Source organism: Amphibalanus amphitrite, unplaced genomic scaffold (genome assembly GCF_019059575.1).
Source record: "Amphibalanus amphitrite isolate SeventyFive unplaced genomic scaffold, NRLGWU_Aamphi_draft 000274F_arrow, whole genome shotgun sequence".
Classification (NCBI taxonomy): Eukaryota; Metazoa; Arthropoda; class Thecostraca; order Balanomorpha; family Balanidae; genus Amphibalanus; species Amphibalanus amphitrite.
In genome coordinates, this window is record NW_024881769.1 from 387703 (window position 1) to 413047 (window position 25345).

Genomic DNA, 25345 nt, shown 5'->3' on the forward strand with positions numbered 1-25345 from the left:
CGCTATGAGGCATACAGCATGAATTTAACATGATAAATTCCGATGAAAGGGATGAAAACACTTTCGCTCCGTTGTTCTTTGGCTGACGTAACGGTAACAAAGTTGCTAAAGCATGTGCTAACATAACTCCCAGGCCACAATAGTTGTACGTATTACACAACGCAGACTTATGTTCGGAAATCCCAGGTGGGTTTATAGGATGGCTCAGGAGCACTTTTAGTTGGAATCAGGGCCTATTTCTAGTTGGATCAATATCAGCCACGAGGCGCACCAATCAAACCACCCGCATGTAGGGGCACAGGTGGAGAAACGCGCCCGACATCGGAACACCTACTCCGACGGGCGCACACACACCCGCCACTAATGGGAAACCCGTGTCACAGGCGTGACATCACTCTCGAATCAGGACTGGACAAAAATCTACAGTGGGACATCCCAGGGCACGCCTCCCGTTTCAGGCGGCCAGTGTGGAGACGGGCGGCGGGCTCACCTGCATGTTCTCGTACTCGCTGACACGCTGCTGCTTCTCTTCCATCGTCTCCGTGTTCTCGAAGGGGTTCTTCACGAGCATTCGACACACTACGCTGCGCGGCTTCTGTGGATCGCTCTGGTAGGCTGCAACACACAGGTCCATCGCACCGTCTCAGCGCGCCACGCTCCGCAGCACACTCCTGAGGCGCACACCCACCCCCACACAGACGCACCACGGAGGCAGGAGGACGGGGAGAGGGGACTCAACAGGACTGCCTCAGTCGCCGTCTGATTTACCACCGGCGTGGCCCGGAGATAGCGGAGCGGCCGACGGCGCGGAGCCAGAATCGCTCCCGGGCGGCGCATCCACCATCATCCAATTTCGTCCGGTGGTGTCTGCCGACTGCTCTGCTCTCCGTCAGCACGGGGCGGCGGTGGAGCGGGCCGGGCCGGGCCGGACCGGGCCGGGCTGGACGGCAGGAAGCGGGCTCTGCCGTGCCGCCCGAGCCGGGCGGAGCCGTCCCGGGTACAGTCTCTGACAGCGCGCCGCCGCCGCCGCCGCCCGAGGCCGGACCGCCAGGACCGGTTCCGGACCGGCCGCCGCGCCGGACCGCGGACCGCGGACCGCGGACCGGGGACGGCGGGGAATAGGTGCAGCTGGAGAGGCGAGGTGGGGAGAGAGAGCGGCCACCGACTGACGGGTCCTCGGCGGCCCACACAGCAGACACTGAGCTTAGGACCATCCTGGTGTCAACTAACAGACGGCCTTATCAGTCCCTTTAACCCCACATTGAGCGCATGGTTTGTATGTGACTGCACAACGCCGCCGCGTCATAGGCTCAATTAAATTGCAAATCCTCTTTGCTGTTTAAAACAACGCAAATGGGCTTCCCCGAACTGTTACGTTCATAACAAACCAATTTCAAATGCTGTCATAAAAAAGAGCCATTTTCGTGGTTATCTTAAAGAAAAACGACACCGTTCTCACACCAATCCAGCACAAACCCCTTCACCTCAAACACCGCAGTCACAGCCGACCCCAGCGACACCCTCCCGGATTAAAACAGCACGTCTCATAAATCACTGTCACACCATCACAATCTCCGCAGATATCTCCGGAGCCCATACTGCAGACGTAAAAACGCCCAGCCAACAAACACCGTAAACCACAACAGCCACAGCGTAACACCCCCGCTGGATAGCGAGCTTGCACGGATTCAAAGCCAATGGAAGTTTTTTTGTAACTAACGGTAGACAAGGCACTCCTAATACAAATCCGTTTTATATACCGCCACACCGATACTGCCAAACGAAATACCTGACTTCCGCCTCCTGAACACCGGATACGCCAGTATAATTTGTCTAAATTGTCCATTTCCTTCTACACTCACCATACGGCCCGCGGATCATCGGGACCAGGATGCTGGAGATGTTGCTGTGGTCCCCCAGGTGGATGTAGTTGAACAGCAGCTTGCCCTGCAGCTCCTCGCGGCGGTACTTGAGATACTCGGTCACGTTCTCAGACACGTACTCGATGCGGTACTCGGAGTTGACGAAGAACGCGAATGCTTCCAGCGCCTGAGATGACGGGGGCGGGGCGGGGCGGGGCGGGGGCGGGGGCGGTGAGGGCGGAGTCACGGGAGGGCGGGCCATGACCGGAAACGGCGGCCGGCCGGCCGGACATACGACCTCAAACACACACAGTGAGCAGAGCAGAGAGCACACAAACACAGAGCCCACAGCACACACACGGCGGACGGCGCAGGCGCAGTCACCTCCCTCTCTCCCTACTCTGTCCATACTCCCACAGTCTGCCTGTTCCAGCTTGTCCCAACATCCTCCCCATCTCTCGAAACGGACCCTAACATCCCCGTATAGACCCGAGAAACCGCTGCCCCCGTCAGGGCGCGCGGTATGCTCGTTATCAGCAGCGCGCGTGGCCGTTATCGGGTGGTCAGCGCCGACCGGAGCCGAGCGCTGATAACGAACGCGGCCGGCGCGTGACGCGTGACGCGTCACCGGCGCACCCGTGACGTCGGAAAGTGGTCAGCAGCGAGACGACGCCGACGCCGGAGTCCCAGGGTAGGGAGCGGGTCGAGGAAAAGGACCCAATCGCGAAGGACTCCAAAGGAGGTCAATAATGACATCAGGGGATGAAGGGAATTAGATGACCAATACCTAACCTTGGCCAAAACCTAGTCCTACACTTCGTCTTCAGTGTTGCGAATCTAGCACGACCACTATGGCTCCCACAATCACGGTCAGTTTCAGCAACCGTCTATTCCCAGTCACCGTCTCGGCCGGCGCCATAAGGGTGGCGGGCGCCGCTCCTACCATCAGCCACCCGCTCACCTGCCGTTCGTACCGAGTCAGCGCGCCTCACAGCGCCACTTATCTGGCGCTAATGACGGCCCGCGCACGATTTATGGCCCGAACTGCGAGCACCTGTTGACGCCCGGTGCACACTGACTGGCACCTCCGCCAGCGGTGCACCCCACCCTCACCGGCCGGTCTATCCGGTGCCGTCTGCCGTCCCGACTGGTACTGTACCGTCCAGCCGTCCATTACCGACTACATTAACCTGTACAGTGGTTACCCGGCCGGTCACCTCTGTTCTTGGCATACATCCATCCCATTATACGTCATCCCGCAGACATTACATTGCAGGGACCACCCATTCAGTCCGCCCTATCCCACTAAGCCTGCCCTGTCCTACCCTGGTCCGTCCCTCTCCTCCGTCCCGGTATGCTCACGTTCAGAAGCAGCGGCTGAAAGTCCGGCAGTGCGGGTAGCGATGAGCTCACTTCACCCTGCTGAACGGCATCCGCCGAGCTCTCCTTCTTAATATTCTTAATCTGCCGGAGACATGCACGGCGTCAGTACACACAGCACGGGGAGGGCACCGCACACTGGGCACGGCGCACGCCACGGTGGGTGGGTGGGTGGGGTGGCGGGAAACAAGGCATACGGGTTGTTCCGGGAGTGCTCTTTAATAATGTCTCGAGAATAATGTCTCGAGACAAATACTAAGAATTTGTGTTACGCATGGATTTTGGCTGTCTCATGTGTCTCATCCTGGTCTCATCTACTTGTCTGACTAGCATGTCATTTTAAGTATATCATTTGTGTGATATAAATCCTGTACTTATTTATACCTATTGTGTCAACAAACGAAACATGGCGCAGCCGGCAGGATTTCCATTAGTAAAATGTAACGTAAGATAGTAAAAAAAGAAAGCAAAAGACACGATTAGGTACGAGAAATATTCACAACAAAGCAAGCAAGCAAGCAAAGCAGCAAGCAACCAAGTGTATAGGTATGAAGCGAATATTTCAACAAAAGAAAAGAAACAAGCATATCCAGTACAAGTAAAAATAAAAAGTCAAGCAAGCAAGAGAAACAGTAAAAAGCAAGAAATCAAGAGAAGCAAGAAAAGCAAACAGAGAGCACCTGGCATCCAAGAGCCAATCATGCCTGGTTCGTTTAAGCCACCAGATAACTTCGATTTTACATCGCCAGATCAGTGGCCTGCCTGGAGAGAACGCTTCAAGCGATACAGACTAGCGTCAGCTCTGCACAAAGAAGATGAAGAAATTCAAGTATCAGCACTCATCTACAGCATGGGACCCGAAGCCGAGGGCGTAGTGCAATCTTTCGTAGGTGAAGCAAACACTTTTGCAGCAGTGATAGATAAGCTGGATGGATACTTCATTCCGAAGCGAAACCACATCGCCGAAAGACAGTGCTTTGAACAGCGCAACCAAGCGGAATGGGAGTCCAATGAGCAATACATCCGTGCCCTGTTCACGCAAGCTGATAAATGTGACTTCGCCGATAAGCAGGAGCGTCTAAGGGACCGGTTATTGGCTGGGATGAAAGACAAGGAACTTTCAAAGAAGGTTCAGCTTAAGGCGCTGGAAGAGGCTGTTACTCTCGATACAGTTATACAGATGCTAAGAAACACGGACATCATTGAGGGTGACACCAGATCAAAGGAACCAATCGGGAGTGTTCAAAGAGTGTACCAAACTCATTATCAAAAGAGACAAAAAGCACACAAAGGGCATGAGCAACAGAAGAAATTCCAGCCAAGATACAAGCCAAACCAAAACAGAGCAAGCATAAGTACAAGCACGACCTGCAAATACTGCGGGCGCGCAAGACACGACAGTCCCAGTGAGTGTCCGGCCCGTGGAAGAACGTGTGCCAAGTGTGGGAGGCGAGACCACTTTGCCGCAGTGTGTCTCTCAAAAGCTCCCGGTCATGTCACTGAGACAAGTGCATCACCGCAGACAGAGCAAAGCGAGAAGATGACATTTTTAAGAGAAACAGAAAGTGGCGGCGTATCAGATTGGCGGGTGCAGCTGGCTGTCCACGGAGAGCAGTGCTCCTTTAAAGCTGACAGCGGTGCCGACGTAAACGTGCTTACCCGACGTCAGTTCCTGGCTTTCAAGGATCCAGTTCAGCTGAAACCAGCCGATAGAAAGCTGCAGAGTGTGGGACACGCACTGGATATCGTCGGCATGTTCAGCGCTGACATCTCATACAAAGGGATGCTACTGACGCAGGAGGCCTTCTATGTCGTTGACACATGTGAGAACCTGCTATCACGAGAGACCTGTTCCAAGCTGGGAATTCTGAGATTCGTAGACGGCATTCAGCAGAGCGTCTACGGAGAAATCGGCCTGATGAAAACTCAACCAGTCAAGCTGGAGGTGTCTGCAGAGGCAAAGCCATGTGCTGTCACGTCGGCGCGGAAGGTTCCGATCCCTCTCATGAAGCCTGTTGAAGATGAGCTGCTCAGAATGGAGGAAGCGGGCATCATCAGACCCGTCACGTGCCCAACAGAGTGGTGCTCCCCGATGGTGCCTGTCAGGAAAGCTGGAGGGAAGGTCAGGATCACAGTCGACTACAAGCACTTGAATAAAGCAGTAAAACGGGAAATATTTCCCATACCGACTCTGGAACAGCTCACATCAAAGCTCAGCGGAGCAACGCTGTTCTCAAAGCTAGACGCGGTCTCCGGATTCTATCAGCTCCCATTAGACGAGGAGAGCTCTCTGCTGACTACATTCATTACCCCGTTTGGAAGAAAGGCCTTTCTCCGCCTGCCGATGGGGCTCAACATGGCTCCGGAATGCTTCCAACGAAAAATGGAAGAGACTCTCAAAGATTTACCAGGAGTTATCTGCTACATGGATGACATCATGTGCTTCGGTGACGAGGAGAGCCATGACGCGCGGTTGAAAGCCGTGATGGAGCGCATTGAAGCCTCTGGTCTCAAGCTAAACCAGTCGAAATGCGTGATCCGTCAGTCTAGCGTCCTCTTCCTAGGAATGAAGATTTCTCAGGAGGGACTGCAAGTCGACCCAGAGAAGCTGGAAGCAATCCGAGCTCTAGAAGCACCGGCAAACACAAAGCAACTGCGATCACTCCTGGGGATGATCAATCATCTTAGCAGGTTCGTTCCGCGCGTGCAGGAAACACTGAAGCCACTGAATGAGCTCCTCAGAACAAATACAGCATGGAACTGGTCGTATCCGCAAGAAAAAGCACTTGCAGAGGTAAAGAATCTGCTGACACAGGCACCCGTGCTGGCATTCTTCGATCCATCAAAAGAGACGGTCGTCAGCGCCGACGCGAGTAGTTTTGGAATAGGAGGTTGTATCCTCCAGCGCCACGGAAAAGGCATGAAGCCCGTGGGATTCTGCAGCAGAACACTGACCGATACGGAGAAGAGATACGCCCAGATCGAGAAAGAGCTGCTAGCAGCGACATGGACGTGTGGAAAGTTCCACATGTTTCTCTCAGGTCTTCCAGAGTTCCGACTGGAATTGGACCACAAACCACTCATCCCTCTCATCAATTCAAAGAACCTGGAAGACGCGCCTCTCAGATGCCAGAGGATGTTGATGCGGCTCATGCACTACAACGGTACAGCCGTCTTCGTGCCAGGAAAGGAACATTGTATTCCAGACTATCTGTCGAGGAATCCTCTGAAAATGACTGCAGACCACGTAGGCGAGGTCATCCAACAAGAAGTATTCGAACACTGTACGGGAGTGTTCAGCGACCTCCCTGCCAGTGTGAAGAAGCTGGAAGAGATCAGCAAATGTCAGCAAGAGGATGACCTGATGAGAGCAGTGTCAGAGCAAATTCAGAATGGATGGAGAGAGAGTGCGAAGACGGGCCCCCTCAGCGAGTTTTTCAAGGAAAGAGGTCAGTTGAGCGTGCTACACATGACGTTCGGGCCCCTGATCATGAATGGTAAGCGTTTGGTGATACCAACTCGCATGAAAGCAGACATCATCAGCAAAATCCACGACGACGGCCACTTCGGAATAGGGAAGTGCCGAGAACGAGCCCATGCGTCGGTGTGGTGGCCAGGTATTGGTGCAGACTTGAAGCAATATGTGTCAGCTTGCAACTTCTGTCAAGTCAACTCGCCTATCCAGAAGAAGGAGCCTCTTCTATCGACAGCAGTGCCGACGAAAGCATGGTCGCACATAGCAACTGACATCTGTCATCATGCCAACGCTGACTACCTTGTCACAGTCGATTTATTGAGCCGCTTTATAGAGATACAGAAGCTTCCGAGCACCACAGCTGCAGCAGTGATAGAGCGCTTGAAGTCGCTCTTCAGCCGTTACGGTATCCCTGACTGTGTGACTTCAGACGGTGGCACGCAGTTTACCTCTCAGACATTTCGGGACTTCTCCTCTACCTACGGTTTCAGTCACCGCATCACAGATCCGCACACGCCGTCTGCAAATGGAGCTGCAGAGCGTGCAGTGCGCACCGCGAAGTGGGTACTCAAACAAAAGGATCCACACCTAGCGCTCTTGAACTACCGAGCCACACCCATTGAGGCGACTGGCCATTCACCTGCTCACATGCTGATGGGGCGTGAGCTGCGGACGCGACTACCCAAGCTCACTTCTGAAGAGGACGGACTAAAAGAGGCCCGTTCGAGAGACATGCAGCAAAAGAAGAGGACGGAGCAGCGCTACCGGAAGCGTCACGGGGCCAAATCGCTGCCTGTCCTGGAGCGGGGTGATCATGTCAGAGTTAGAACAGAAGCGGAAAAGCAGTGGTCGGAAACGAAGGCATTGGTAACAAAGAGACTAGGCCCTCGAAGCTACCTGATCAGTCACCGAGGAACGACCTATCGTCGAAACAGGCGTCACCTGAAGCTCGTGTCTCGCGCTCCAAAAGCCAGTGTCCATACCAAGTCAAACTGCAACAACCCACAGCAAGATGACTTTGACTATCTTGTCACCTATCCAGCCCACGTAGCACAACAGCAGGCGAGGCAGCCACCGGAACAAGCCCACAGCAGCCCACGTGTCACTCGAAGCGGAAGGGTGTTCGGTTAAGTGGACTTAAGCTCGTGCTCTCGAGCTTGCAGGGAAGGTGTTCCGGGAGTGCTCTTTAATAATGTCTCGAGAATAATGTCTCGAGACAAATACTAAGAATTTGTGTTACGCATGGATTTTGGCTGTCTCATGTGTCTCATCCTGGTCTCATCTACTTGTCTGACTAGCATGTCATTTTAAGTATATCATTTGTGTGATATAAATCCTGTACTTATTTATACCTATTGTGTCAACAAACGAAACACGGGTGCGCTCTGCAAATATGTCTGACTGACGGCGGACGGACGGTGCTACGTCTTCCCCATGTCACTCCATGTCAGCAGTGTAGCTATAACTCGTGGAAGACGTTTAGAAAATACACAAGTGTGTCAACCAAGAGGTCCAGTATCTATCCCTGCCCCCCAAACACACACTCCGATTGCCCTCAAACAATGCGCGGACAAGGCACAGGTGCATGAATCGAGTGCGGATCGAAAGCGCCCCGTCCGACCGCTCACTGTGTGCATAGCTAATCAAGCCCATTCATTCACATCCATGACGATCCCCTGCAAATGTTTGCACTAGAATATAATGGCGCCATAACGGCACTGCCAGCCGGAAATGCGATGACGGCGGCGGTGGCACCGGTGGCGGCGATGGCAATGTTCGCAGTGGCGATTGCAGTCCCCATCGGTCGACGGTCCGGGGATATCACCGGCCAGGTGGCGGACTCCGTACTCCCCAGCCCGCCGACTGGCATGAATGAACCGGTCCGACAGCGTGAATAACCCAGCGACCCCGCGCTGCGTACCGGTGGCCCAGGTCTGCACCGGACAGCAGCGGGGGCGGCGGGGGCGGCTCGGAGATCGAAGCCGCCCGCGTTTCGTGCCCCACGCCAGCGGCCGACTACTAAAGAATGCAAATCAGCCATCGACTGATCGAGCGCCGGTCGCTCTGTCTCGGACGGTGGAGGTGCTCGGCTCGGCCCGGCCCGTCGGCGGGCGGGAGCCGTCGCTCTCGTACAACTGCAGTCGGGCCGACACGTTGGCCCGGCTCCCAAACCAGCTGGCCGGCCGATCCATGGGAACCGGCCACCTGGCTGGCAGGCCGCCAGCCCGCCAAACTCTCATCACAGCCGCCTCCGCCGCTGAGCGGCCACTTCTCAGTCCCTCCACCCGCCTACAGACCAGCCACCAGCCGCCAGCAGAATCACAGACCGACTAACTTCCTTATACGGCGCAGTTGAGCCAGTTCGCAGCCTTCAGAACCTCAGCGAGAGTGAGCGGCCGAGCGGCAGAGCGCCGGGCGGGCGGACAGAGGAGGGAGTCGTGATCAGCTGGGACGGCGCTGGGGCGGGGGCGGGGGCGTTATCAGGCCGGGGAGGGCAAAGGTCACTACTACGCCGGCCTGCGTCGCCGCCGCAGACCACTACGGACGACTCTGCTGCATCGATCGTCCAGCTGGTGCCGACTCGACTGCGGCGCTGCCGGCGTGGGGAGAGCGCCGGGCGACGTGACGTAGGTGTGGGGGAGAGAGGGAGAGGGGAACAGGGTCCGGTCCAAGGTCATGGCTGCAGGTGACGTCAGAGGTGAGCCGAGCCGCGGCCAAACCACGTATAACTCACAAGGTGGGCGGGTGAACCTAGACTCTTTCCACCCAACTAACTCGACAGAGTCGCTGGCAGCTCCGCCACCCAAGCACTGTTTCCTACCCCAGTCTCTGTCTCCCACCCCGTCTCCTCAGTCTCCCGTGCTGCATCCCCGACCTCAGGTTAGGTAGCTACCCAAACACTGCGGTCAGGTGTCCACCCGTCTGAGACGAAACGACCCCGGACCGGAGAAACGGAGACGACCCGAGACAGGAGCGGAGGCGAGCCGGGACGGAGGTGAGCCGAGGCCGGTCTGCGGTCACCAGCTGCGCCTCCCAGAAGCCGAGAGCAGCGGTCACCGACGGACAGGGCGACAAAGAGCACCGCGGCTTTACGGGGGCGACGGCCCGCCCGTGGGCCCGAGTTGGCAGCGGCCCCAGCCACCGTCTGCCTCCTGGACGAGCCCGTGGGCCGTACGGCGGAACAGAGGAGACGGGGCAGAAATACTCCCGGGAGCTGAGATTGGGGTAACTGGAAGGTCCGCTCGCATAACGGTTTCACTGGAGTTTTATCAGCCAAGGCAGAAAATCGTGCCTGGAAAGGCACCAAATGCGATAAATATTCTATGAAGTCATGCCTGCAATGGGGAGCCATATAACAGGCTTATCGCAGCATCGAGCAACGACTCAAAAGTCGCACGTCAGCAATATACCGACGTTCGCTGCAAACTTTCTCAGAAGTCCCATGCCCTCGTGATACCGCAGTTGCACCCAACACGGACGCCGGATGACATTAAAGGATTGAGCCAATGTGTAAATTGAACTATCAAAATGTGCATATTCAAAGTTAAAATTTTCAACCACACCTTTCACTTAAAGGGACCCTCCCACCTTCAAAAAAGTTTATGAATTGGCATGAAAGTGATGTCGCTCGGTTCAGAAAGAGCGAAAACGAATAACTACCAAATTTCACCGAAAAATATTCACCGGTTTTCAAGATATTAGACTTTTACTTTTGTTTACTTTTGGGATCTCCGCTGTTCCTAGCGACTTTATTTGGAAGCAATAGTTTGGCAGCTGAAAGTGCGGCACTTGTTGCGCGCAAAGCAGCATATACCACCGCGTGCTACAAAACGTTTTAGTCAAACATTTAAAAATCGTTAGATATCTGCGCTGACGTCACACATTCAGAGGGGTATACCTATGCATTAGCCCTTCTGAATCATAATGCTGCAATTTTGAAATTCAATATTTCCGATTTAAGACATTTCTCGATGTTGTGAGTGCCGAAACCGGTAATTGTGAGCCAGGGACCCCATTTTGGCTATCTCAACTCAAATCTAATGTTAAGGTGGGAGGGTCCCTTTAAGCCCGACGTACCCAGAACCTTCGGTCTGGCAGTATTTCCAGCAAACACAAACTCGGCTCCTCGTAATCCCATTGGCGGAGAAATCCCTTCACAGACGGTCGTCGACCCTTCTCCGGCAGCCCAGCTAATCCTCGGCATCTCCGAGATCTCTCTGAGCCCCGCCAGTGGACAGCGCGGCTTTCCGAGTCTCGCCCCACAAACAGCGGCGCTTTCTGAGCCCACTCCTAACAGGATGCCAGTGAGTTTTTCCAGCTCCGACAGCTCACAGCTCACAGGCCCATGTCTGAGCGCAGTGTACGACCGATGTATCTGAGCTCACAGGGCAGCTGAGCCCCCAGTTTACCACCATCAGCCCCTTAGACAGGCGCCACATGTAGCCGCCTGGCAATGCTGTGCCGACCGACGAAACTGGCGGACAGTGCGGCGCCGACGGCGCAGTCACAGACGACACAGCCGCCAACAAAGCGCCACTATTGCCGCCGGCAAGGTCTGTGCGCCACAAAGAAGACTGCGCCAGCTAAAACAGCGCCGTGAGCTGCGCATGACTCACCGGCGGTTGTGGGGCACTCCTCCGGAGCGGGCGGCGGCCCGAAGCCTGCGGGGACCGAGCCAGGGCTGGCATTGTGGACTGTGGTCCCCGACTTCCGCCCCATATATGTACTGGGATGGAGACCCCATATACCGGCGCGGAGGCCTGGAGTGACACGGTAGATGGATGGACCCTGCTCTGTGCAGTTATAATGCGGTTATTCAAATGAACCACCTATTGGCAGCCACGGGTTGGAACGTCACTTTGATACACGGTGACCATTCAGGGACTGCCGAGCTTCAGTTTCGCTTCAGCATTCACTAAAGAACGGGATGTTTTACATATCTACAGACGTTCCCCGCAGGCCGCAGGGCAGGGCGTCATCTGCGCAGCGTAGCCGGCGCCTGCGTGCGTAACACCTGTCATACGCCTGCGGCGGGCCATGGCTGAGCTCCAGTGAGCGCCCCTACAGCGCGCTGGTACTCGCCTCTCCTCACCGTCCCCGGCCAGCGCTGCCGCCACGGCTGTCTCTGGCTGCGCAGCCCTTCGCAGAACATTAAATATTAATAGGTCAACAGACATTCAATAATAAACACCCCTCTGAAAGCCCGGTCCTCGAACAATGCACCGGCGCTGGGTTCTTTTCTTCCAAACCCAAACCGCTCTCGGGGAACGGTCCAGAATTAATCAAACCGACGTCACAGTGGACCAATCCATCAAAGGCGGGCAAACAGGCGGCGCTCTCGGCGAGGAGGGCGTCGGTCTCCGCGTCCCCAGAGCGTCCTCCGCCGGCTGGGGCGGGTCGAACCTCCACCGGCTGGGGCAGGTTGAATCTCCGCCGGCTGGGGCGGGTCGAATCTCCGCCGGCTGGGGCGGGTTGAAACTCCACCGGCTGAGGCGGGTTGAAACTCCGCCGGCTGGGGCGGGTTGAAACTCCACCTCAGACTGGCCTTCTCCCGGGGCTGAAAACGCCGAAAGGGTTCCGCGCGGCCACACAAAGCTCTTGGCCTTGGACATGACGATGCTCGGGCGGCCAGTTCACGGTTGATCGGGTACTCCTTTCGAGCGGTTCCGCGACCAACCACCGGAGCGAAAGCCACAAAGAGGCCAGCAGAAGTGTTTGTTTAGCTGCAATTAAAACTCCTTAGTGCCTTAATTGCACCACCCAGATGCATGGGCGGCAATGTTCGCGCTTCGCTGCCCCGGCGCATTAACAGTCCTGCTGTTTCACTCTGACTCTTGAGCTACACCCGTACCGAAAAGCCGCGGGGACCGATGCTTCGATCAAGTTACACTGAACAGTAAGCGCCACCCCGCCTAATGTAAGCGGGAGTACCCGCATCAGCGCTTATTTTAGGCTTAGCTCTGTCCCACCAGGATGGAAAACCGCGTCATCATTATAAAGTGCAACGGGCATTCTTGCGGCCGGAGCTGCACCTAATTCGGCCAGCGCTTCCACACCGTTGCAAAGACGCGCCCTGTCGCCCCGCCTCAGCTCTGAAAGCCGGCGCTCGGCGAGGCGAACTTGACCGGCCGTCGGACAATGCCTACCGGGCCACGGCGGCCATGAACAGCGAGCTCCGGAGAGGCTGCAGCAGTGCCCCGTCATGGCACCGGCCGGCCCCCTCTGTACAGCAGCCTGACGAGACGGCACTGCCGCGGAGAGAGAGAGCACCGCGCCACCGAGAGCCGAGCGGAGAGAGCGCCGAGAGCGCGGCTCGCGTGCCTCTCCGGCCAAGGTCGAGGCAGGCGTGTCGCCGCCGCCACCAGGAAGCCAGCCAGCGGCGCAGCTCCGGTCCGACACAGCTCGGCAGGAGAGCACCCTACCGCCGCTGCCGACACGTCGCCGCAGCGCGGCCGTCCGCCGCCCCAACTTTCACCCTGATCTGGCCGGGCAGCGCTGCCGACCTTGAACGAAGACCAAAACATTGAACCCGGCCGGCCGGCCGCCATGACTGCCGTCCGCGCGGGCCCCGCGTGGCAGCGGCCGCCTCACCTCACCGGAATGACACAGCTCACAGAGGCACACCAAGAGCACAGCACGTCACACAGGGCACTCACCACCACGTCCTGCGACGCCTCCGCCATAGTGGGTCTCAGAGCGCAGCGGCGGCGGGCACATGGCACCGGCCCGCGCTCAACGCCATGAATCGCCGAGCGTCGCCGCACCACTGCTGCTCCCGCCGGCCTAGACTCGTCACTGCCGGCCGGCGCCGCGCCGCCCGCCGGCCGAAGGTTGCGGTCCGCTCGCTAGCGAATGGCGCGTCGCTGGCCGGCCGACCAGATGGCGGCAGCGGCTCTGGGACGGCGCGGCCGGCCGCCAGCGCGACGCCGAGCGCCGCCAGGCGCGTAACCCTAGGGGTACCCATTTTTCCCGATTTCGGAAATTTGTGGGTGGGGGTGGTTTTTCCCATTATTTCGCGGCTTGTGATTTCAATGATGCCAAAAATATTAAAATCAAAGGTGGTTTAGGGGTCGCGAATTGAGATTGAAATTTGCGTATTTACCTAGAAATATGCCTATTTGACGCTGATAATAAATCGCACTAAAGGCAAAGTTTTTGTTTTGAAAGTCGGGTAGAGGGGTCATTGAGCGCTCATTTCCTCATCCAGATCGATGTGCTCCATCACGTGGTTCCGGTTAAATGCTTTACTAGCGATCATTACGATGTCGATATTGTAACATTTGGTGAAAAGCGCCGGGAATCCCGGCGACCAACAACAGGAGCAAAACATCCCGGCCCGGGATGTTTTGCCCCTGTTCTTGGTATCATTCTGGCTGGTCAGCGTGTAATCATTTTTGAAATTTTCTGCCTCTTGAAGGTCATGAGTTGTAATGGTGACCTTTGATGACCTGTGAGGTCAAATTAAGATGTGACCTTTCAGTTGCCACGTCTCTGTTCATGACAGGCTCTTTGTGTCCATACAATTAAAGTTTGTGCAAATGAGCTCAGGATACATCTCACAGATCATGGCTTCGAATGGATTTCAAATCATGTAATTAAAAAACGATCGAACCATTTTGACCGTATGCTTCCACAAGAAACTCCGTCCTGATCGCTCACGGCTACGATGTAATACACCTATGAGACAGGGTAGGATAAATCTGGGTGTTCTACCCAAAAATATCAACTTCTTATCCGAAAACAAACTCGAAAGCGGCGATTCTTTCCATGCCCACCAATCATATACTATTCCATTTCTTCAGTGGGGACAGATACACACCGTTCTTGTGTAAGAGTTTCCGATACAACTGCAGATCATTTACGAGTTCATATTCGACCACAGGCGACTAGCCATGCGCTGATACGTGCAAGGTTGATATGTGACGAAGACCTTTCACAGCTTCTTGCACAGATCACTTGTGATCTCAGGTACCTAGTTGGCGTCTGAGTTTGAAGAAACTAATGTAGCAGGAGATTTTCATCCTGCATGGGCCGTATGGTGGTACCAGGACGCATCATATGAGGGAGTGTGCGTGCAGAGACTGAAGACGAGGAGAACCAGGTCCGCCACCTAAGGTCCATGGCCCACCCACTGTGTCGGCCTCCAGGCAATGCCAGGAGTCAGTAAACGGTTCTACCTCGGAGTTGGCTGAGCCGTTTAGACTTTGGCACCTTCCTAATTTCCAGCTTTAGGCAATGACATCTTCATCTTCATCTTCATCTTCGTTTTGCTTCTGTATATCTATACCGAGATAAAAACAGCACTAAGCTATGCCGGTATGCATGAATGATGACCTTTGCCAATTTGCTAGCCGACCTCCCCGAGTCCCGGAGTTGCAGAGACGGTTGACGGATGAGGGAGACGGATGGCATTCGTCGACTTCAGTTCAACATCAGCTGAGGGTTTGGACTGAGCCTATAGAGTGCAGTGTAAGGTCCGTTATCGTGAAAGGATACTGCTGGCAGCGGCCGTCACCAGGCACTGGTTCCATGACATGCTATCTGCACCCGTCTCAAGTCATCAGCTGGTATAGAAGTGACACATGCCCAGAATTGGAGTCACGAGCAGTCGTGCACGCGTTCGGCCAGGCCAGTGCTGTCCGTCATAAGCAAAATTGCAAACATATTTCTTTCATAATGGGGCGAGGATGGAGTTTCGGTGTTACTGTCCTGTGATGTTCTTGGCCAGCTTCCTTTCCATATGCTCAAACGCACATGCTGTGTGCGGGTTTGGGTGTTTGTGGGGGAGGGGCAAAGCTAAACTCATACAGCAGCCACCCGACGGTGGTGTAAAGCTTGCGCCCCTCCCTCATCCGTCTCTGCAACTCCGGGACTCGGGGAGGTCGGCTAGCGAATTGGCAAAGGTTATCATTCATGCATACCGGCATAGCTTAGTGCTGTTTTTATCTCGGTATAGATATACAGAAGCAATTGATAACTTCTTTATCTACTTCATGCCATATTTCCGTTAAAATACGGCATGCGAGTTATATGGTTATACCGTAACGGTTTTTAATGCCCCTTCCACCCAAATTGTATCGATAGGTCAATGTTCATGTCCTGAGGATTGCTCATTTCCTTTGCTGAATGAGACGACTCATTGAAAATTAGGTGGTTCCAATGAGAAAGCCTCGATCGCTGATTTTAGCCCCCTGACTACATAGCCATTCGTTCTAAGAGTTGCGGTCTTGTGTAGGTGCTAATGACGGTCTAAGCCAGAGTGAGTGTAAATGAGCATATGCTGTTCATTGACCAAAATGATATTTTTGGTGCTCTCTTTTACCGCTGCACGTCGAATATACCTACAGGCTACAACTAAAGCAATGTTGCACGGTGTCTAACAGCCATTAATACCACTGGAACACGTTGGCTTTGCATATTTATAGTCGTTCAAATGAAGTCATTTTTCCACTAAAATTAAAACTCCAATGCAAGCTTGCGACCCATAAAAGTGATCTAATATCGTTACTTCTGTCACTGCTATAGATCCAGAACAGAGCAAATAATGATAGAATCGACCCCGACCTGTTGGCATGGTAACCTTGTCCCAACATAAAATAATGGTAATTTGGTCGATTTTCTGCTAAAATTGACATGTTCATTTTGAATTCGTGACCCCCCAAAATCGTTTGCCTTCGTTATTTTTGGCACAGATGGAATCAGAATAGACCAAATAATGGGAAAATTGACCCCAACTTGTTGGCATGGTAACCTTGTTCCAAAATTAAATAGTATTAATTTGGCCGATTTTTCGCTAAAATTGGCATTTTCAATTTGAATTCGCGACCCCTAGAAATGGTTTGATTTCGGTATTTTTGGCACAGATGGAATCAGAATAGACCAAATAATGGGAAAATCCACCCCCACCTAAAATTTGAAAAATTGACCCAAAAATGGGTACCCCTTAACCACCACTGGGGACACTGGGGACCGGTCCCCAGCAACTTTTGGGTTACTGGGGACCGTCCCCAGTAAAACTGACGACCTCAATTTGCTTAAGTAGCGAAATATTGTATCTAAATCGACGTGAAGATATAGGCAAGGTAAGACAAAACTAGGATGTTTTGTTTAACCAGCGTCCGGGTGGGCCTCCTCTCAGCCAACTTCGCCATGGTAAGGGGGGGGGGGGCTTTTTGGCCACACCAGGTTATCTCGGAAAGTAAGCAAGCTAGAAAGACGATGTAAAAAGCAGCAGATATCCATAAAGTTAGCGTCGTATCATGGGCTATCTGTATGCCAATTTTGAGAGAAATCATTACTCGAATTTGAATCCGAATACGAATACGACGCTAACTTTATGGACATAAGCAGCAGATAGCTCGCTACAATATCTTTCAGAATTACCTACATCATTTTTTGATCAGGTCATCGCTGAGGTCACTGCAGGTCACCAAATGTAAAATGCTCACGAAATTTTGTTCCCAATTTTGACAACTTTTTACAAATCGCCGCATAAGTCAGGAACCAATAGAGATGCAATGCTGCGAGAAAGCGCATTCGATAGCGCTTTCAAAGACCTTTCTGAGTAATGCTCTCAGATTTGACCTAAGGTCAACGCTTTAGCTTCCAGGCTGGCGTTTTTGCGGAAAAGGTTTTTGCAACATAGCTTTGTACTTGTATGACACTGATTTTACCGGCATCGCGTTTGTCTCGTCGAGACGCGTCGAATGAAGTTGACCTGAAAAGATCAACTTTAAAATTTGACCCCTGGTCCAGGTCACGGAGAAGGTCATGTTGCAAGTAGCGGCGGAACACCTTCAATTAAGGGGGGTGCACTGCCGACTTTTGGTCCCATTCTCTCCATGCAACACCCATAGGGATAATGTTAAAATGCCAAAATCAAAAGGGGGCACGATGCCCCGGTGCCCTCCCCGTTCCGCCGCCTATGCATGCTGCATGTCATTTGATTGGTATTGTTGAGCCGAACACATTCATGTTTTCAGCGCTCTAGCATGTTTCTACCTAAAGTTGTGGTAAAAAACTGTTGGAGGTGTTTCATGACCTGAGATGAGCGGAAGGGCATAGAAGGGTCACAGGTGCAATTTTCCGGTTCAGTGTGTCATGTTTACCTGTGTCACGGTGTTTGAATGTGTTTTCGGCCAAAAGAAGAGCATTTCAATTTTCTCCCAATAACCTATAATGGAGAGGTCGTAAAATTGACCTGACATTAGGTCACCGATGTGAAAACTTTGAGATAGGTACCTATACGAATTTTTCACACTGATCTGATTTCCTTAAGTAAAAGCTCGAGTTTCAAACTTCCGGGATGTAAACTATAGGAATGACAGTCACAAAGTTTTTAGAGGCATGATTACTTTGCTTGCCCTGGTGACTTGACCTTAGATGACCTGGGGTCAAAATTTTCACACACGATGCGAAATGGAGGTATCGTAAGCTATAGGTACCATGATTCACGGCGGTGCGCCGCCGCGGTTTTCCTTACACGCGCAAAAAAAGCTGGAAGGTGTGGCCAAAAACGCCCCCCCCCCCTTTTACCCCCCCCACACACACTCCGGCGAAGGCTGATCCTAAAATATCATATTTGGTCTTCGCGGCCCTCCTTGTGGTCCCCAGTAACTTCAGACTCGTGGTTACGCGCCTGAGCGCCGCCGCCGCGGAGCGGGCCGCTCCCGCCGCCCCGACCGGCTCACGCAAAGCCCAGCGGAACGCACGGCCGGCCGCCCTCCGACCACCAGCCGACCACTTTCGCCCGGATTACGGGCGAGTGACGCCGATACGGTGACGGGACCGGTGACGCAGAGCGCCGGCCAAAACCACATCCTCCGCTCAGTGGCGCGGCGCCCACTCTTATACCGACATTAACTTTTTATGAACGCACTTACAGGGAAATAAAAACGGATAGGTACATAATTTCCTTCTTCATCATCATTCGTGAAATTATGACAACAAGGCAGAAATAATGGAAAACGTGCACAAAATCACTGGTTCAGACGTCTGTACGCACGCACCTGTCCTTATACCGTTAGATCCACCGCTAACGTCAGGCAGTGCTCTGACAGATTCCTAGCGCCATCCCAGCCCAGTAGGCAGGTCTCTCTCGGTCTGGCCACTTTACCAAGGTCACCAACTCCCGATGGCCCGCGCCCGGCCGGTCGGCCGGTTCGCCACCGTCTCGGGCGCGGCGGACGACCTGTGGCGCTCCTCGGCCGGTCGGCCGACCGGCGCGTCCCACCGGCCTACTGGCCGTCCGTCGGCCGTCGGCGGCGTGCGGCCCGCCCCCGGGACCCGGGTCGGTCCCCTGCCCTGGGGTCGGCGGCGCGCGGCGCTCCCCTCGGTCCGTGCGCGCCCCACGTGTGGCCGCTGAGCGGCGCCCAAGGTCCGCGCCCGCGCCCCGCGCCACGCGGCGCCCACGCCGCCCCGGCCCTGAGCGACAGGGGAGGAAGGGGAGCTGCGGCACACTGGGGAGCGAGCGCCGATACCGGCCAGCGGGCGGCCAGATGTGGACTGGACCGGGGAGCCGGCACTGGGGCGGTGGATATCGACCGACAGGGATATAGGGCGAGGATGAGAACGGCGTGGAATCTGGAGACGGATGGAATGCAGACGAGCTGGGACGGTGGACTGGAGAAACGTAGCGAGTTACAGAGACCGTAGGGATGTCTCACTGAGACAGACGAGTGAAGTTCACGTTCAGATCCCGTCTTACTGAAGTACCTACAGGGCAACGATTCTCAGGGTCACCTGCTGCAAAGACAAAACTTCAAACCAAACCCAGTAGCGGCAATTTTCCACTTCAGGCTGACCGACAATGAGCGCACCAGGAAGTGGGATATAATGAAAAATGTCAGGCACTAGTAGAACACCCCGGCGTCCTCTCAGCTCGACCCGGCAGCCCTTCACGAAGTGTCCACAGACGCCCGGCTCGAACGCGAGACTGCAGAGGACGCCGATGAACAGCGGCACAGAGCCTACACTCCACCGGTTAGCAGTCGATCCTTCACCGAACCGCCCGCCAACGCACAACACACGCCGATATAGGCTACACAAACCGCCCACATGCAGTCCAGTGTTTCCGGCTTCCGTGAAGGACCATTCAAATGGGTTCGGGTTGGCACAGTTTCCGTGTTGACTTGGCACCGCCCACTGCGCTGCTGGTCAGGAGGTCAGCTGACTTTTTCAAGGGAATTGGATCAAGGCCGATAGTGTTGCTCCAAATACATCAAGTGACCCAATGATCGGCATTCGGCAAACGGTACACATAACATGTTAAAAGTCTAATGTTATTGCCAACATTGCCTGCACCATCTTATGCCAACTAGGTGCAGTACAACACATCAAACAATTCATAAAAAAATAACAAGCCAATAGTTAAAAGGAACGTTTCGATAAATACGCTGATAACATTCCAAATACTAAAATCCAAGCACATCTGCACGGAACACGCAATGATTCAGCCTGTTCAGCACACACGCGTCCCCAAGCCAAAACTCAGTAACGACGCCAAGGCCTTTATCATCAATCGATTACCGTTGCACCAAAGAGCAAAAACATGTCACATGCTGCAAAAAAGGGGCGTCGCGGCGCCGAGCCAATTCACTCGGCCGTCCCCGGCAGTGCGGCGGGTGCGCCATTTTGGAGCTGTCCGACAAACGACCGACACTCGCCGTAGACCGGACATGTCAACAGGCGGCGGCCGGCGGCGGACCGACGCGGCACCCCCAGAGGAAGGAGGCCATTGTGCGCGCTACCTGGCGCTAATGAGAGCGTCAATTAGCGCCTCCGAGTTCCCAGCGCGGCCTGAGGCGCGCACATGAGACGGACGCGGCGTGTCGACAAAAACACAACATTGTGACGGCTGTAATTGGATTACCTAAGTGGCGCGGCATACGGACAGCCAGCGCCCAGCGGATGGACATCGCAGCGCACTTCACAGAGGCGGCTACTTAAGGTGGTAACTGCCATCAAACTAGAGACCGCCCTTCAGGCATTAATGGACATGTATGCTCAGCACTGACACTAAGCACGCCTGGCTCAGTCCCACCGATTTAAAACGTGTTTCCATGCAAAATGTTGCAACCAATCTGAGTAACACAAGCTGGCAGATAAGATATTGCATATGCCACCATGATTGAATACCAATGATCAGATCGATTTAGCAACGTGCAAAAAGTTATGCAACCTTATATGTAATAGCATTCCACGTCAGACTTGGTAAGGGCAAATCGCCTCGGGACCCAGTCAGATTAGAATGCATCAGCTCATTGGCTGCCAGGCAGAGCCCGCCCCAGGGCAATTCTCATTGCTCAGCCAGCAGAAGTCTCAGCCGAATTCACACCAGCTGAAGCAGCGCTGAGGGAAAACCAAACTTCCTCTCGCGGCCACGGAAGTTTGATTTGGCCTGAACAAATCTCCCACGTCGGCTCTGTGAGCGCACCATATGTATGCATGGGCCAATACCCATCGCCTGCCTCCGACTCCGCCAGATGAGGGGGCAATATCGCGTGTGGGACGTTCCAGGAAGGTCGAGACGATCACTAGTCGAACGTGAGAAGCCCTGGCTGGGTCAGGTCAGGCCACGATCAGCAGCTCCCGGAACGCAAAGTAACGGCGAGCTGCCGCTGTGCGAAACCAGCCGGCGTATCGCCCACACCGCACACAGCGGCGGGCCCGTGGTCCCTCCTTCCGTGGCGCACCGCCTTCTCCCTCCCACGTGGAGCCACTCTGTCTGCGGCAGCGGTTGTCTCGCAGCAGATACAGTACCAGCATCGAAAATACGACCCCTGGCTGACCACAGTGTCCACCGGTGGCACAAAATGAGACGTCTGTCCTGACCAGCCTGTAACCACTGTGACACTGTGTCAACACAGCGGCAGTGCCGGACCCCGGCGTCAATCACCAACCTATCGTATTACCGGCGCTGACCGCCATCAAACCTGGATCAGGCCGGCGGCCGGTCGGAAATTGGCGTGCACCGGCCGCCCGACAGCGAGTGGCCCGTCCGAAACAGAGCGGCGATAACACGGCATAACGTGGTGATAGCACGGTGACGCTGCGCCGCGCCGACTGAATATTGCATGTGGCCAGTTCGCGCCTGGCATTGAACGGCCGGCCGGCTGCGGTCGGCAAACGCACGCAGGCGCCGCAAACGCAGCCGCCGCGCCGTCCACCCCGCCCTGTGGCACGGCACGGCGACACTGACCGTCACACGGAGGAGACAAGACTCGGCCACACTGAGACATGATTCGGCCCAACGCAGAACGCCGTCGGTTGAGAAATAAATGAGTTTGAAGCGAGTTCCGACAGGCCACTTACCGACGCGTGTTCAGCGGTGCGGAGCCACAACAGGACACGTCATCGCACAGCCCTTTTTCTATCGAGCTATAAAAGGCACCACTTTGGCGACGGCTTTTCCCAGGCGGCTGTCCGGCGGCCCACTCCAGATAGCACCACTAACTAACCGTCGCACAGTGGCCCTTTTTCAGAATTAGCACGCATTAATTCCCACATTACCTGAAAGTGGTGCAAGACATCACCACGTGATCAAGGACGTATTCCTTGCCAATGCAAAGAGAAGAAAAGAAACGAACTGCCCAAGGAGATTCGGCCCAACAGCGACAGGCCGCTCGGCCCAACCGCTCGGCCCAAGATTTGGCGCACGTTCGCACGGCTCGCCCGCCGGCCCAGGCCGCTCCGAACGCAAGTGTGGAAAGCCCGCCAGCCGACCGCGCTGCACTGACCGCCAGGACGCCTCAGGGCGTCACGTGACCGCATCTACAGCTGTTGCCAGCCACCGTTAGTCGGCCCCGGCCGAGCAGCAACTAAGGTCAGCGCGACGCGAACAATACAAACACATAGGCGCTTTTGACGTTAGATCTTAAGCCGATCCCACGGGACTTGTGCGGCTTGGACATCAAACGCGACAAGAAATCGGACAGTTTTTCTTGAGCACAGCGTTATGCCTACATGACATTTCAATAAGCACATCTTATGGCAAAAGTCAAGCCACATTTAGGCGCCCACCAGGTGACACCAGCTTCGAGCCAGGTCAATGAGCTTAGTCGTATCGAACAGGAGCCACAGCCGTTCGCGGACTGAACTGGTTCACGTTATCCACCGTAGAAGCAAAATGGCGCAAAATGGCGCGATGCCATTTGGTGAACATGGTCAGAAGAGATCGGCGATTCGAACGATGTATAATACGACATGTTCCAGAGTGTGCTACTTAACATAAAGCTTCATATGTATGCCGCCATCTCCAGTTAATAATCGTCCTGTTATTGTGTCCACAATATTCGGCAAAAGTGGCCTATTTAAGTTTATACAATGAAAATTGTGGTTTCTAGGGCTTCTACGTAAACTCAGCTTCACAGCCATGCCACTTATTTTTAATATTTTCTCACCGAAAGCCTTACAAATTGTTGTTCATCTCACCCTACTTTTTAGGGTCCGCCGGTGGTGTCCGCGCGCCTCTCGACAAACTTCGATTTTGCGGTCAGTTTTACCAAAGATGATTATTTTTTAGGAGGTAAAAATGGCACCATCGGATAGTTTGGAATGTTTTGCACACGATTAGACTACTTTTTACTCAAAAGAAGAGAAAAAATATTTTGAATTTATGCGTGCTAATTCTGAAAAAGGGCCACTGTGCGTCGGCGAGTTGGAAAGGGCCGACTGGACCGTATGGCGCAGAAGCGGGACGGGTGAATGGTTCGACGCTCAACCGCCGCCGCTCCAGCGCCTGGGTCGCAAATCAATCCGCTGGACAAACAGAAATAGATCTCGGCTAACGAACGGGCCGACGTCCATTGGAATTAGTGTCAGACACGGGAAATCCACAGTATATGACCCGGCGCATTACTCCGCAGCGGCAAAACCCCGGCGGTAAAAACGGGCCCAATATTCCCGGCGCTACCCCGCCAGGCAGACTTGTGACAGCTCAAGAAAAAAGTGAGCTCGCTCAGCTCAACTCCGTTTTATCCGCTCCCGCTCAGCTCCCGCTCAGTTTAACACGGCTCAGCTCAGCTCACGCTCCGCTCAAACCGGCTGTGCTCCGCTCACGCTCAGCTCAGCTCAGCTCAGTTTCCGCTCAGCTCAGCTCAGCTCAGTTTCCGCTCAGCTCAGCTCAGCTCAGCTTCCGCTCAGCTCAGCTCAGCTCAGTTTCCGCTCACCTCAGCTCAGCTCAGTTTCCGCTCAGCTCAGCTCAGTTTCCGCTCAGCTCAGCTCAGTTTCCGCTCAGCTCAGCTCAGTTTCCGCTCAGCTCAGCTCAGTTTCCGCTCAGCTCAGCTCAGTTTCCGCTCACCTCAGCTCAGCTCAGTTTCCGCTCAATTCAGCTTAGCTCAGTTTCCGCTCAGTTAAATTCACGCTTAGATCGTTCAGTCGTTCTTTTTAAATCGGACATGCTTAACCCTCGCCCGTATAGGGGGGGTCGAACGGACCCCCCCCCCTCTGTTTTTCGCGAATAACTCGCGTAAAAAGCGGCCGATCGCGACGAAACTTTCAGTACCCTCGCGATAATCAATTTTACACCTATCCTGTAAATTTCATGACCCTGACCCTAATGACCTTTGACCTGTGACCTACTTTTCGAGACCATGTTTGGCCGGAATCGCGATTCGGCGTATGTCGGCTCGCATTAGCCGCGCGTTAGCAGTCTTTTTGTGGTTTCAAGTGTTCAAACATGGGATATGATGTTGCTCCCATGCATTAGGGTGGGTGTCAAGGTCACCGGAAGGTCAGGTCAGGTCACTGACCTTTGATGACCTCGGTTCACTTTTTCGAGTTTTACATGTTTCTAGGCTAGTTTTTGGAGCTGAATTCGAATTTAGCAACCATTTGAACATTTACGAAGCAGTTTTGGTGCCTTCGTAACATGTTACGAAGCTGTCAGAGGCTACTACGAATACCCGGCAAAATCCTTACTGGTTGACCTACCCTGACCCGACCTGGCCTCAATGCATAAAGACATCATCAGTGATCATAACTAACATGATATTCGTGATCAGCACCCCGAAAAACCTCATAGCAGCCACGTTTTACGACGTTCTAACAGGTCCCGATTTTCCCGACTTTTGGGTCATTGACCTGACCTGGAAGGTCAACCGATAACCTAGGACCTTAAAATTAGGTATCATCGGCTTCCTCTCGTCGCGGGCAGCACGCTCGTTTTTTTCCGCGAAGCTCTAGCTCGATCAGGGACGAAACGGCAAGGGGGGGTCCAACGGACCCCCGCCCCCTTATACGTTCGCGGCTGGAAAAACACCAATACGGGCGAGGGTTAAAAAAACAGACCAACTCTTGGCGCATAAGTAAGTCTCCTCTAACAAGGAGCGAGGCAACTTACACAATGGGCAAAAGAGATAAGCTCATTAAGACCTTGAGACTTTGCGAGTCGTGCGTCTACTTGGACTCAGACTATAGTTAGGTACATGAAATGGACTGTTCTTGGCAGTGTTATCACATGTTATCAGAGTGTGCACCCGCGATGTTAACATAACATATAAGTTCAAAATATACGAACGAAAAAAGTCTGGACGAAAAAGTTTACAGACGAAAAAAAATGTACAGACGAAAAAATGCCAGACGAAGAAAAGTCGGACGAAAATCTGCTAGACGAAAAAAAACGCCATGG

General features: G+C 54.1%; 1 protein-coding gene across 4 annotated transcripts in view; it reads right to left on the reverse strand.

Moving 5' to 3' along the window:
- LOC122387124 (nuclear receptor coactivator 2-like) overlaps positions 1-25345 on the reverse strand; it is a 134556-nt gene that overhangs the window by 22482 nt on the left and 86729 nt on the right. For all 4 annotated transcript variants that reach the window (XM_043377008.1, XM_043377007.1, XM_043377006.1 and 1 more), the window contains 3 exons: positions 3225-3326; positions 1863-2049; positions 491-615 (listed from right to left, as the gene is read on the reverse strand). In XM_043377008.1, coding sequence (XP_043232943.1) covers positions 491-615; positions 1863-2049; positions 3225-3326 — 414 coding nt within the window. The remainder of the gene's footprint in view (positions 1-490; positions 616-1862; positions 2050-3224; positions 3327-25345) is intronic.